This window comes from Aythya marila (assembly GCF_965140915.1).
Source record: "Aythya marila genome assembly, chromosome: 6".
Lineage (NCBI taxonomy): Eukaryota > Metazoa > Chordata > Aves > Anseriformes > Anatidae > Aythya > Aythya marila.
Window position 1 is genome coordinate 28,188,895 of NC_139047.1, and position 14,975 is coordinate 28,203,869.

General features: G+C 38.0%; 1 protein-coding gene across 1 annotated transcript; it reads right to left on the reverse strand.

The window, feature by feature from the left end:
- Positions 1 to 620: 620 nt before the first annotated feature.
- CYP27C1 (cytochrome P450 family 27 subfamily C member 1) lies at positions 621 to 12,256 on the reverse strand (the record flags this gene model as incomplete). Its single annotated transcript, XM_082763325.1, has 6 exons — positions 621 to 791; positions 2,954 to 3,117; positions 4,592 to 4,801; positions 6,160 to 6,359; positions 7,968 to 8,158; positions 11,918 to 12,256. 6 exons carry the CDS (start codon positions 12,254 to 12,256, stop codon positions 621 to 623), a joined length of 1,275 nt encoding a protein of 424 aa, XP_082619451.1.
- Positions 12,257 to 14,975: the final 2,719 nt, after the last annotated feature.

Sequence of the window (14,975 nt, forward strand, 5' to 3'; positions counted from 1 at the left end):
ATCATTAATACCCGAGAGAAGTATATAAACTAGTAACTGGAGGTTGAGCTATTTGGTCTATATGCTTATTTGCATTATACATGTACAAGCATGCAATCAGTTGGTCAAGCTGGAGATTTTTTTTTTTTTTTAACACTACAGAGAGATGAAAAATGCTTCTTGATGCCTTCTTTAACACCCTCTTACTCCTCTCACCTCACTATGAACATTTAGTATAAACATTAAAAAAAAAAAAAAAAAAGCACATCACATGCCTTCAATTTAAGTAAAGAAGCTTAAAATGAAAAAGAGAAGTACCACTTCATAGTGTGGGGAGTGGAGAAGACTAGGTTATTACAGTCCTTTATACTGACTAATATTTAAAAGGCCAAAATCAAGCTTTTAATTACCTCCCTTAACAGACATGTCCTAAATATGTGACACTAATTTTACCATACTTAAAAAGCATTATATAAACTATCTTATTTCATTCCCTGGATATCCTTGGGCACAATACTGTTACAGTAAGCAAAAACAGAAGGAGCAAATAATAAATATTAAATATAAACATTAGCCTTGACTCAAGACTCATCACAACCGAATGGATTTTTTTTTTTTTTAATTAACAATTACAAAAACCCTTACCTCAGGGTTTCTTTCAGCACAGCTCTAATCAAAGGCAATTTGGGGACATCAAGAGCAACAGGAACTTGGTCTTTTCCCAGGTTATTGACTATTTCTTCATAGACACGTTGTTGAACCTCAGGGTGCTTTGCCAACAAGTATGTCGCCCAGGACAAAGTAAAAGAAGTCTAAGGGAGAAACCACTACCATCATCATGAAGTCCAACAAGAGTAGATTAAAAACAATTTCAAGCCAAGAAAAGCAAAGTTTTCCCCTATGTGTTTTATGTTTATGGTTATAAAACTGACTTGTAATGATTAACATCTGGATTCAATGCGATGTTGTCAGACTCCACTATCTCCTCCTTCAGCCCTTTTCTGCCCAAATATCCTCCATATATTAAAACAATCCATGCTGATACTTTTTAATATTTCACTGAAAAAGTAACAGAAAAAGCAAATGCAAACAAAACTACATAAACAATACAAAAACATAAACACACTAAACAGCAACCTGTGTTGTTCTTAGCATCTTACAGCATTTAAGACAGATTGTAAACTATACCTTAATTTTCTTGAATAATTGAAAATGTGTTTGTTTTTCTACTTGCATAATGAAGATAGACAACCAGTTTCACATTCTTAGCAATAAACAGTTTCATTTTTAGCTTCTCACTCATTGGTGAGAAGATCAGATTGTATGGGTATGGGTTTAAAAACAAATAGATCTGGTAATGTCTTATTTGGGGCTTGCATTTAAGAGCAATTTAAAATGCAAATTCATCATGATGGTGACCTTTTATATCATGTTCAAACTGGGGTACAGTGCTAGAAGTAATTCTCAGCAGCTTTATTTTCTTCTTCTTGTAATATTGAGTGGTTACCCCCTGCTAAATACAACCCTGCCCTATTCCTCTCAGAGCTCAGAGGAGCCAGCAGTTTTGCCAACTGCATACAAAACTTCCTGTGATGTAAACAGTGTTTCTTCCCTGGTTCCCAGCTCCTTCATAACCTCTTAAAAATTAGCACTTTTCCAGGGACAGACAAAATGCTTTGTAGCCAAAAGCTGTCTTACAATTTTGTTGAAAGCTTTTATAACCCTCCAAGCCTCCTTCATTTTCTGTGATAAAATGAGATCTGAAATGACAGCAGAAGGAGAAAAAAAAGGTTTCCTCTATTTCTGTCTTGTGCTGGGAAATGAGGAAATCACAAGTGCCATACTCTTACAAAATTGTTGCCAGCTGAGAAAGCTGCGTCAAATGGAAAGAAAAACTCATTGGCATGAACTTGAACACTCTCCTTATAACTTAATGAAAACTTTGTCACACTAAAAATGGAAAATTAAAGGTCTGAAAGATTAGAAAATGAATAGGAAGAATAACTGTGCTTTACTTAAGAGCCAAACAACAAAAAGCTGTCTAAACTCATAAGCCCGTGGAATATTTAACCAACAGAATGATCTTTAGCATATAAGCTTTACATATGCTCCTTACTTTGGAACTCAAAAGTATTACCATTTTGTTTTGTTTTGTTTTCCTTAGAAACCTTGCAGACTTTTCTTAAATTAAAAAAAAAAAAATCTGTATTCAATTATCAAGAGTTTTTTGTTTTTTTTTTTTTTTTTAAAAAAACACTTTAAAGATACTTTTTACTTAATCATTTTTACTTTAAGATTATTAAACACAGTCCTACATAATGCACTATTAAATAAAAAAGTTTACATTCACTTATAGTAACACTGTTTACTGATACTCTAAATCCATATATATAGCATATACAATACAGTAATTCTTATTTTCTTGTTCTTCTGATTGCCTTGCTGCAGTCAATGCTAAGCTGCACTGATTCCATGTAACAGGACTGAGAAAAAGGGAAGATATATACATGGCTTTTACATTTTTCTGGATGACAAATGCATCATTTGGTCTAGCTTGGCACACTTGAAATGTTTCCCTAGGGGTAACATACCTCGTACTCCAGTTTAATTAACACTGAGCCCCATCACCATGACTCTTTGCCTCAGACTGGCTGACTGTTGCCATCCCAAGTAGAGGTAGAGTGAACTCATGCCAAGCCTATGCCTGTGGCCCCCATCCTAACTGCAGCAGATACACCGGATCCAAAACATGTGTCCCCGTTGATTTACTACTGACTTCGTTCCAGTAGGGAGATTAGACAGTGTAGCAAGTTATTTTCTATCATATAAAAGATATCATGACTTAAATGTGTCAGAAATTAAGTCTTTAAAAACAATACACACATCCCTCCTGCACTCACAAAGGTAGCTGTGAATGGTACTGTGAATTGATTTACAAAACAACTGTGCTCAATAAAAATGATAACAAGCTTACTGTGTCCACTCCTGCCAGCAGCATTTCAGTCATATTGGCATAAATCTCCTCCAAAGTAAGCTCCTTACTCACTAGGAGGTATGTAAGTAGCCCACCATTCACTTCTTCTCCTTGGTCCAGTTGAGACTGAATAGCCTTCAATTTGTTGTCGACATGGATTTGACCTTTGGGATTCAAAAAAATTGTTAGGCCTCCATTTCTATTTTTCTGCTGGTTCTATTCAGTAACTTCAGTTCCACTTCTCCGTTATGCTATACTACATAGCCACGAACACATAAAATATTTTAAATCTATTTTCACAGGGAAAAAATTAAAACGCGGTGGTGTAGGTCGTTGGGTACTCATGATAGGGAAAGACTAAGCCGATAGGAACCTTGGTGACTCTCAGCACGAGACCACTGAGCATGAGGAGAGGACACAAGAGGCTGTAGATTCTGACTGGAAGCAAAGGAAGCTCAAGGTCGAGTTTTACGCCCACCTGGCTTGTTTTCTGATGACTCTGCAAGAAGACCTGTGCAGAGCGTGCTGCAAGTCAGCACACAGCAGCTGTTACAAGATGTTAGCGGCAACCAGGAGGTCAAAGCCACCGAACTGAATCACACTGAAGACAAAGATGAGGAGCATCAAGTAATAACAAAAATGGAAAAACTTCAGTGAATGGTATTTTCTTTTGAATAATTTTACCCACAGTCCCATTTATACCTTTGTGACTGCAAACATTTTCAGTGAAACAAGTGCTTCAAAGGTGAAAACTCTTCTGAAAGTGAATGTCTCTCAGAATGAGCTTACAAAAAGAACTAGAATCGACATACTCCTTTTTGAATCCTCCACAACTACACACATCACAGTGATATTTACCATTTAATTCCTTTTTTCACAGAGGAATTAAAGAAAGAAGTAGCATAACAAGTTTCAAACAGAACAAATCCCTCAAGAACAGTTTTTCACCTACTTTTAACTGAAGTCTGCTCTTGTTTTTAACCCACAAAAGGGAAAGAGAGAACTTCTACGTGGGAAATAATTTAAAAGTGGCAGTGTAAAAAAGCACATGTTTTGCAGAAAACACAACTATACCAGCATTAAACAGATTCCCTAATGCTTTGTGTAGGTACAAATCAATACATATAGGCAGATTAAAAAAATAAGAAACTTAAGAATCTGTTCTGAAAAAGACCTACACAGACCTACCTAGACAAATATTGTTAATAAAATAAATACAAAGATGCATGCAGTTTCCTAAAATTAGACAGGGAAAGTTCAGACCTTTGAAATACTCCAGAATATTAAATATATGTATATATATCAAAGATAACTCCTCCTTTTTACTCAGATGACTGAAGGCTGATTCATAAAGTAGTATAAAATGCTTTATTTTAAAAAAGATACTGCAGTACAATGCTATATCTCTACATCAACTTCTGTGTTTGTATGTGTATATTTAAACTTCATAGTGAGTTTAATTAAATTATTACTCTGACCATTAGTTAATATTTCAGGTGGGGTTTTGTTTCATTATCACAGCATCTCTTCTGCTGCAATGCCTCCTAATAATTTGAGATGAGAAATACAGTAAGTCCGGTTCAAGCACACAAAGAACCTGCAGGAAAACAGCAGAACTTTTCTACTACTAAATCTTACTAAATTTGAAGAGTCCATCCCAGGATCTGCAGAACTCTTTCCAGGGTTTTGGAATAAGAGGACGAAGCCATTTGGGAATAGCACCTGCATACATAGTGGTCTTAAACATACTAAACATCAACTCCAGAGCCTCAATATATTCAACAGTCTGCTGTGGGATGTTGTTTTCCAGGCAGCCCAACCGGCATTCATACAGAATAGTTGCCACACCTGCACATACGAGATCAAAGAATTTGGTATACACTTCCATATACAGATATTAATAAGGTGAGGAATTAAAATTCTAACATAATCATAATCTTAATTATTCTAACTTTCATAAGCTTTGTTACTACCACTGCAGCTGTGAGTAGATAAAAATTGAAAACATTAAAAAAATAAAAATCCTAGCTAAACATCACAGAAAGACCGTGGCTACTATGTCAGTAATGTTCAGCATGAGAAGACAGGAATTCCAAGAGAAGCAGAGCAGACCTTCATTTTCATGTGTCTTTTATTTCTCTTGCACATCTTTCAGCAACTGCCAGTTCTTATGCATTCTTTTATTGTTTAGATAGACTTTTCAAAAAATCTAACACACTGGTTCTCTGAACAGTTGACAGTGAGTTGATCAAAAATGCAGTTGATACAGGATATAAATGAGTGCCAGGCACGAGTTATAAATAAAAGCTAAAAGAATGTGAAGAATTTAACTTGCCAGTTAGAGTGAATCCATAAGCTCAGAGTTTAAAATTCCATAAAATTTGTAACTTAGTTGAATGTGATTTTTAGACATTAATAACGTAGAACAGACTCAGATTAGTTTGCCAAACAGACAGCCATTTGATGCAGCATCTTCATAGGTGAGCAATTTTGAAGTTTTTGCAAAACTGAAGTTATTCGGATGTCTGTCAGCAAAGAGTGACTGTATTTTTAAAAGGTACTATATATTAATAGCATCAGGCAGTATGAAGCCAGTCAAAGGAATGTGTGAATGCATATCACCATTAGATCTCTATAAGAACACAGGAAATCCTAGACTAGCTAAGGCTGGAGTTCCATCTAGCACAACATTCCTTCATTAATGGTAGCCAGTGCCAGGTGATTTTAAGGCAAGCATTACCATCTCACACTTGGTGTGTTGTAGGCAGAGAAAAGCACTATCTTTTCCCACAACATACTATGAACAGAATTTAAATAGTGATTGCTTATCTGGAAATTGTCCAGTAGACTATTAACGTGTCTTAGAAAACAAACGATTAGAAGGTTAACACTCTTATTCTTGAGAAATTTATATAGAAACATGGAATATTGAAACTGGTCAGGGCCCTGACCGTACATTTTGCCTATTTGTCAGCATTTACACAGTAATTGTCCCTTATTACAAAGTATCATCTGTTTGAAGTCTACAAAGGAATTCTACCGATAGCCACTGCCTTCAGTAGGAAGGTATCCAAATGCAAACTGTCAAGCTTACCATTTCAGATTAATCACAATGGGGTAAAAGTCATTTATGACAAAATTACCTAAACATAAGCACATCATTTTACATTAATTTTCGCCACAGATGTTGTACAGCTCAGACCTACCTTCCATTGAATACTTGAAGAAAAGGTTGTTAACATTGGTCACTGTTTCCCCATCATCCTCTTGATTTCTGAGGGTGTGGATTCTTTTAATTAAATCTGTGATAACTTCATTGACTCCTCCAGAGTAAACAGCCACATCTTGGGGTTTCAGAATTTTTTGCCTCAGTACACTTCGCATTTTTAGCCATTGTTCCCCCTCCCTAGAAAAAATTATTAGTTTCTATACAAAACTGTTCTTAACAATCACTAGTTCAAGGAGAGCTCTGAAATGACAACTACTTATATTATTGAGATGAAAAATTAAGTAGTGAAATGACAATAATGGAGTTATGATACCGTATACTCGGTATTATGCTCCTACATTTTCATTTCATATTTATTGCATGTTCACATTAGAATTCAGTGTTGCAACATGTCTATATATCTGAAGGCAATCTTTGGGTGACAGAATTTGTCAGCTCAGTGTTCTGAACTTAACAAGTGCCTCTAAATTAGTTTTAGCAATACTTAACATAAGAAATTTAGATTTACACAATTTTCTCACTAAAATTACTTTAAATAACTATTTGAATGAATAGTTTGCAAACTTGCTTTTGGTTAGAATTGGTACTTAATTGTCAAAGGTGGGTGTCACATCCAGATCTGACAAATCAAAAATTTAAGCTACTATTGTAAATCCCATTATTGATAAATCACTTTTAGTTATGTTAATTCTAACTCTACAAAGAAATAAGACAGCAGACTGAGCTTTGAGAAACTATTTACAGCTAAAGTCTCCTTTAGGTATATTTTGAAATCTTTTTGTTGAAGACTAGAGTTCTGAATTGTAGCATCTGCCTGCTTGATACAAGCAGAACGGTTGGGAACTGTGGCTCCAGGGATAACTTGCAATTTCTCATGAAGACAGGCAACTGTCTTTAATGAATTTATTCTGAATTGCAATGTATTTCCCATGATTTTTTTTTCTTTCTCCTGGAATAATGCTACTAAAAGGTACTGAAACTTACTGGCCAGCAGCAAAATTTAATCTCTTTAACAGACACTTTCTGGGTCTCTCTTGATTTAAGTTTTCCTCACACAAAACATCAAGGAACTGCTTGTTTGATTCTGCAGGGCAGCTTAAGATTTGAAGCTGAAGTGCCACCATTAAAGAAATAAACTGGCCATTACTCAGGAAATCAGTTTCCCTCTAAATAAACAACCTATGTCAGTGCTGACTGTGAGCAGTTCCTGTTGGCAAATAACCACACCCACATATGCACTGTCAGTTTATGCAAGCTTTAAAGCTAGATGACTTCTACAATCAGCCATACACAAAGATACATCTGCATGGGGATGCACTACAGTATAAATTTATGATACAGTGACTTCTCTGCATTGATCTAGTGAGAGAACACTTTGGTGAACAATAAAGTTAAGGTGAACCCAAGTCAGTAAGTCCACACAACACACTTCCAAATTGTTGCAGTCATCTGGATCTGAAGCAGATCAAAACATCGTATTTGTGCAGTGTTATGCCAAAGCTAGTAAGCCCTGCTCTTATATACTGCTTCCAGATAATCAGTCCCCAAGAATGTTTTAATGTGAGGTAGCTCATTCTTCATTCAAACTATGCATCGTTACCAATCCTTTTAAAATTTACAGCAGAATAGACAATTCACTATAAATTGATATCCTCCTCCTCCCCATACTAAACATACAAATATCTCCATGCAGAAGAGAATGAATTCCCAGAGGACCGGTACAGTCCTTCAGAAAAATCACTAGTTTTACAATAAAACAGAAAATGAAGGGATAACACCACTTACGCAGAAATAAGTCCCATTGCTCTTCCTCGCAAGTCTCTGTATTCCTGCCATGATTCCATGTTAGCTCTTTGTGGTGCTCTACCTTCTGCCCGGAGGACTTGAGCAACCATATCTCGATCTGCAATGGATACAACAAACTGGGGACCAAAGTGAGACTTGAAGATCTTTCCATATTCCTGAGTGTGTTTTTGCTACAATATCACCAACAAAGAGAAACAGAAGTAAAGTATTACTAAGGAAAATCAACAGAAAAGGAAACTGACAATTTGTCACACAGAGAATTAGTGTATTGCATCTAGAACTCGATTCCCGCTTTTCCCATCAAGGAATGGTTTGAAATGTCACAGGAAAGCATTGAAGTGTTACTGTGAAGTGTTCAGCAGGAAAACAGAGGGGTCGCGCTGTTCAGGACCCCTGACTGAAAATACCCAAACCTCTAAGGTGCAAAAGTGCCAGTGAAAGCAAATACCAAGAAAATCAAAGGGATTGGGGCACTTAAAAGCACACGCATCTTCAGATCAAGTAAGAAAGAATGTCAGGGGAAAAAAAAAAAAAAAAAAAAAAAAAGGAAAACAAGGAGGTAAATAGGGTGAATCTGGAAGTATAACACAGATGTATAATAACTTACTTGCAATGTCTTCTGTAAACAGACTTACTCTACCAGTTTATTCTTGCCAAAAAAAAAAAAAGTGTATAGTTTCTTACATCTAACCTAGGATGATGATAGTGAAAAAAGTACATTTTAGGACACATTCATCAATGGCAAACTTTGGAGAAAGCCATACATTAATTCTGAAAAAGGAAGGAAAAGTTGAAGTGTTATTCCTGCAGTGAGGTTTGTTTAGTGGCCAACTGATCCACAAATTGTATGATTCAAGCCAGAGGCAAGCAACAGGCAATTAAACATTAAGTGATGTGTCACTGTCTGAGGAAATCTCACTGATTATTTTAAATAAATTTAATTACAATATTGTTGTCAAACAAAACAACTCCCAGGAATTCACTTGGAGTAGAGGTTCATCATCATGTTTGGAAAAAGAGTCTGCAAAGGAGTTGTTAAAATTTATTATTAGGACTTTAGATTTAAAACAGTTTAAGGTCTTAAAGGTTTTATTTCTCTTTAAAGTAGCAAAATAATTTAAATAGACCAAATTTGACATGTTACTTGCATCTAACCTAAAGGCATCTGCTTGCAGTCATGTTTGTTATAAATCAAACAAGTTTGATACAACTAAGCTAGTGAAAATCTAGTGTTGACCCAAGATTAATTTATGAGATATGTTTTAATCAGAGACGAAACATTTAATTGCCAACAGTAAATTTAAGACATATGAATTGCTCTTTACCATACAGTACCAAGCGCTTATTAAAACATAATTATTCTTACCTACTTTCCAAATAAAACAAGGGTTGTGCAATTGTGGTGTCTGACAGTCTCCACTTGACCACTTTCAGAACACATTGGCCAATTTCAGCCAAGTTTAAACACAGTTAAAGGTCTCCTACAACTACATTCTTCCATTTTCAACAACCAGCATCTGGATTCAAACGATACATATACATCTGTCACCGTGACAAGGGATATGCAGCAGCAGGAACTCAACCATTACTATTTCTGCTTTTCTCCTGCTAACCAAACATCACATGCAGACCAATGGGTGATGAAAAAACATTCCCAAAGCAGCTCTTGCCCCAGAGGTATTTTAAGAAATACTGAAGAGATTTAGAGACCAAGAGGCTTTAAGGCAAGCTTGTGGTGGGAGATAAGTGCTGTAAGGAAAACGCAGTGGCGTGAGGGGGATACAGATCACCAATCCCACAAAAAGAAGTTCAACAAATTTGTTATTTATGGAATTGACTGTTTTTATCCACTCATGGTAAGAAATTTATCATGTAGGGATGATAAAATTTACCAGAAAGTAAACTGTCAATGGAGTCAATCCAACATATGCCAGTTTTAAAACAGAAATTGATGAGGACTTCTGGAGTTTTCAGCAGAATGGTGATCACTGTATCAACTTGATGTTTAAAGAAATGCCTGGAATTTCTTTTCCATATTTTCTGTCACAACATAGGTTTTTTTTCCCTTATTCCAGACCTTACAAATATTAGACTTGAATGTCTCATACCATTCTCACACCATTTCACACATCATAAATCCAAACTGTCAGCATCAAAACCCTTTCCCCTCACTTTTCTTTTCTTTATACTCATACAGAGACATGAGATGTGACCCCCAACAAATTAAAAATACCTTTCCTTCGTCATAATTGCTGTAGGCATTACTGCTTTGGCCAGGACTAACTGGAATCATGTTACCGAGAACAGAATCGCCTTTGTGAAAAACACCCGGCTTCCCCACCCCTTCTGCATATAGCGTACGAGTGCTTGTATGCGCCAAAGGACATCGTTTAAGTAGCTGTGCTGGTTACCAAAGGGTTTCAGATTAATTCATTCCTGATGTGCACTGTATTGTTAAATTTAACAGACTGTTATTAAGCCGGCTAATGCCTGCTTGCATCCAGCATGTTTGCAAACAGGCCAGCCGTGATTTGCAAAGTGATTTTGGAGACTCTAAATAGAATAAAAACTAGTGTTGTGTTACAACTCCTCTTTGTCCTTTCTCCCGCTTTTCTTTCTATGAATAATGTTCACTTAAGAAGAAAATTTCTTATTCAGCTAGCGGTAGTGAAAAGCACACTCTTTACCTCTTCTTACATTCTTTCTAATAGTTGGAATAATTTTCAGTGTGTTGACTTGTGTACTTATCTCAAGGAAGCCTTGAATTCAGTGTACAAGGTAGGATTTTAGTGTTACAATACTATGGCGAATGCCTTGCAAATTCTGTGTGCTAACAGAGCAGTAATGAAACACCATAATGTAAGATATATAGTGTAGGAAAACACTTTAGCAATTAGGAAGAGCAGTTTATCTGCATGTACTCGTTAGGAAGTAATTAAGTCAGACAAATAATTCATCAGCAGCAATATAGAGGTTGGCCGCCATCACACAGGGCACACCAAGCACCGTGCAGCCTGACACTTTTTAGATAGAAAGTGATCTAAATCTAATCTAATTTATCTCAGTGATAACTACAACAAAGCCAGCCAAACCCGAGGAACTTATTACCTTCCCCAGCGCCCAATTTCCTGCCTTTTTCCCCCCTCCACACACCCCGCTCCCTCAGCAGGGCCGGGGCAGGGCGGCTGGGGCCATCCCCGCTCCCCGGGGGTCGCTGCCCGGCCGCCATCACACCGCGCCCCGCTTCCCGCCTCCCCGCGACCGTTGGCGCCCCCCCGGCTCCGGGGAGGTTTCAAACCGCCCGCCTCCCGCTGAGGGGAGGGAGGGAGGACCCGGTCCTGGTCCTGCGGGGTGTATTTATACAAGGGGAGGCCAGGGAGACAAAATGGTCTCTGGCCACGGCGAGGGAGCGCCGTCAGGGAGCTCGCCCCCGCTGCCTGAGGGAGCTGAGGGGCCTCAGCGCGACCGGGGCTGCCCCCGCCTCAGGGGGGTGCTGCGGTCCGAGAGGCGAGGAATGCCCGCAAATAGGTAATTTGCGAGTGCGTGAAGCAGCCTGGTTCAAAAAATCCCGTTTTTTTTATTTTTCTTTTCTTTATTTCTTCCCCGGAGAGTCTAAGCCAGTCACCTACACGCATAAAGATGAAAAGAAAGCTCCAGGAGCGGGGGTACGCGCTACACGCACAAGGGGAAGGGGGGGCTCCTCAGGGGATGCCCGCCCGGCTGAAAGCCCCGTACTTGGCCGAGACAAAACCGCTAAACCTCCATCTGAAGGGACGCGGAGATTGAATGGGGCTCCTCCTGGCCCCGGCTCTTTCATAACAGGAGCGCGGTGCTGCGAGCTCGGGGATTGAGCAACGTTTTTGTAAGGGGAAAAGCCGAAGTAACCCCCGGCGGGACTAAAATCTACGAAATCTCCAACTCGGCTGTACCTGGATCTCATGAATGCGGCCGAAGCCGTCCTTCCAGAAGAACTCGTAAAGGTTGTAGAGGGTGTTGGGTCCCGGCATTTCCTGCAGGCTCTTCACCCTGCCGAGCCGCTGCCTGGGGGGCTCCAGCAGCCCCCCTGCGCCCCCCGAGCCCGCCTCCGGCCCCGGGGCTTTGTTGGCTGCCGCCCCCGGCGACTTGTCCGAAACCTCCAGCGATGGGCTGCTGGAAAGCTTGGGCAGCTGGTGAAAGCCGCAGGCAAAAAGCTCCTGGTAGAAGTAAGTCCTCTCCCATTCAAGTGGCTGCTTGCATGCCGTTGTCAAAACTCTCGTGAGGAAAGACATGGCTTAATTTCAGGAAGGTCCACTTTGTTCCCGCAGCGGCTTGTTATGTGGTTGCTTTCCTCGCTGCCTGCTTTAACTTGTACAAGCAGCACTTCTCCAAACTCTTACTGCATGAGCATCAGTTTACACAGACCATTATTTAACGCTCCCTCCCCTAGGGCTGGAAAAGGGGGGTGGGTCTGGGATGAGACTTGAATAGAACGAACCTATTATTTTGTATAATTCAAATCAGATAAATTTGCCCATTAAGCATGCAGCCAAAGTGTAGTTTTTCCTTCTTTCCCCAGCTGGCAAAATCTCACACGTGGATTATCTCAACTTTCTCCCTCACTGAGAAGGTGGGTTTAGATTTATGCGAAAACATTTCTACATCTGCATACAAGTAGCAATGGTTTTTCACAGTAACATTGCAAACAGTTCCTGTAAATTACAATATCCAGGGATGTTATTTGTATTACAGATTAGTCTATCTTTTGGGTATGATAAACCTCGTAAGCAGCTTGTGTCAGCTTCTGTAGAAAATAACCTTTTAACTGCATGCAGAGTTCCTTACCGCAGCTTTTCTCAATTCAGTTGCATCAGTTTACAATAATATGCAGAGAACTTGAGCTCCAACCTGTTCTGCACAATTTCAAAAGCCTTTGTGCTGTCTTCATACCCATTTCTGCATGCTTCTGAAAGTATTACTGATAATCTGCAAAAACTTGATTATCTCCAGGAATGATGTGGGAGATCTCCTCAGTTAAAAGTGAATCAGAAGCTCAGGTAACATGTGAGGACAGAGGAACATGTCAAGCAAGATTCACATTTACGGAACTTACTTTTCCAGCAACTTAGTCACTACTAAGTTTAATGAGCTCTGTTTTCCTTGTATTCTCTATATTTTTCTATATTTGTATTTTGGGAGGCATAATCTAATTAAGATTTTTATATATGCTTCTTTTTATCACTGAGGACAACTCCATTGAAATAAGTCTCTCTCTTGAGTCAGATGTGCATCATGCTCTTGGTAGATAGGGCATTAAATATTGCAGGAATAAAAGGCACATGATAAACAGCCTTAGTATCTATAAAGTACATACTGGTTTATGCTAAACTAATGTCTTTAAAATAGACCTCATTATATTTAAAAAGGTCCAGAGAAAAGCAACATAAAAATTAGAAGCTTTTAAACAATGATATATGGAAGAGGTTGAGAGAGTTATTTCATCTGCTAAAGATGACTACCAGGGGCTAAACAACTGATTACAGAGGTATACGTCTTTTGTTAAAAAGAGATGTATATCCGAGGAAAGGAAAAAATAACAGGCTTAGTTTGCAGCAACAAATTTCTTGGTTAGATTTTCAGATAGCCTTGCTATCTCAGATTTCTGGGGTCTCCTAGATATTTCAGATAGCCAAGCTACCCCAGGAAGTTATGTAGTTGCTATCACTGAACTTTGTAAGAACAGATTTGATAAACATCTGTCAGGCACAGTCTGGGCGTATCACAGTCTAGATTACCTCTGGAGTTTCCTTTTACCATCTACATTTCTGCATGGTGTAGCTACATTATTTCTTTAACATTTCTCTAAATGTTGGTTTTGGAGACACCATTACTTATAAAATAAATACTTCTGGGAAAGAAATGAAAAAACAGCTGGTAAATGTGGAATTCAGAAAAAGTTTATAATTGTAAGAGAAAGGCTAATTCCATGCCTTGCTTAGGGACAGTGGAGAAGAACAACCGTGAGTATCTCTCAGAGCAAACAGTAGATGCACTAAGAGATGCCTACAGCAGGATCTAAAAACAGAACAGGTATTTACTATATAAGAAAGATGGACAGAAGTCCTAAAACATGCAATGAACAATCCAAACTAAATTATCTAAATTATATTTCCCATGTTATAATATCAATATCCATAAAAAAAATAAAGCTACCAAACAATAGATGATGTCCCTGGATTCTAAGTCAACATATACAATGAAGAGAAATGAGTTCATTTTGCAATCAACACTGATACAACCCTTTAGTTAGACATGTTAAGAATTATATATATGAGTTTTAAAAATATATTCTTAATATCAGTGATAATAATTTGAAATTGATTTTTTTTTGAAGTTTATGCAGTTCTCCAGTCTTAAAATTTTTTTTTTCGTGTTCTAATTTCTAGATTGATGGAGGGAATATATGCACTCTTCCTAAAAAACTGCTTTTTGCATCTGTCAGCATGGTAAGTATTTTATATCAGTCAAACACCATTAATATAATGCAAAGCATCTGCATCTCCTTCTATTAGTATACTAGTTTGAAACTCAGGATATATTATACTGTAAGACTACAATTTTGCAGCTGGCACTAGCTTTCTCTGGTCATACATTTTTGCAGTTAATTCCATATTTGGACTTTCAGTCCCTTCCCCCTCCCCCTTACTTCAGAATGAATTACCTCTTTTTCATGACATTAATCGTGAGAGAGAGTTTTTCTAGCCAACCTACTTGAAAAAGAGTTTCAGAAGTTTTGTAAGTACGTCACCAGAACAATACCTGTTTTTCCTCTGAGGAGTTTCTGGAGGTGGCAGCAGTCCCAGTAAAGGAACTGTGTTGTAAATCCTCACTTTCATATTTCTAGGCAGTTTAGTTCACATTAGATTTTGTTTGTTTGCACCAAAATGGTCTGAAACAAAGATTCTATTTAAAATAAATAGATAAATCTCAGAGAAAATGAAATTTTGTAAA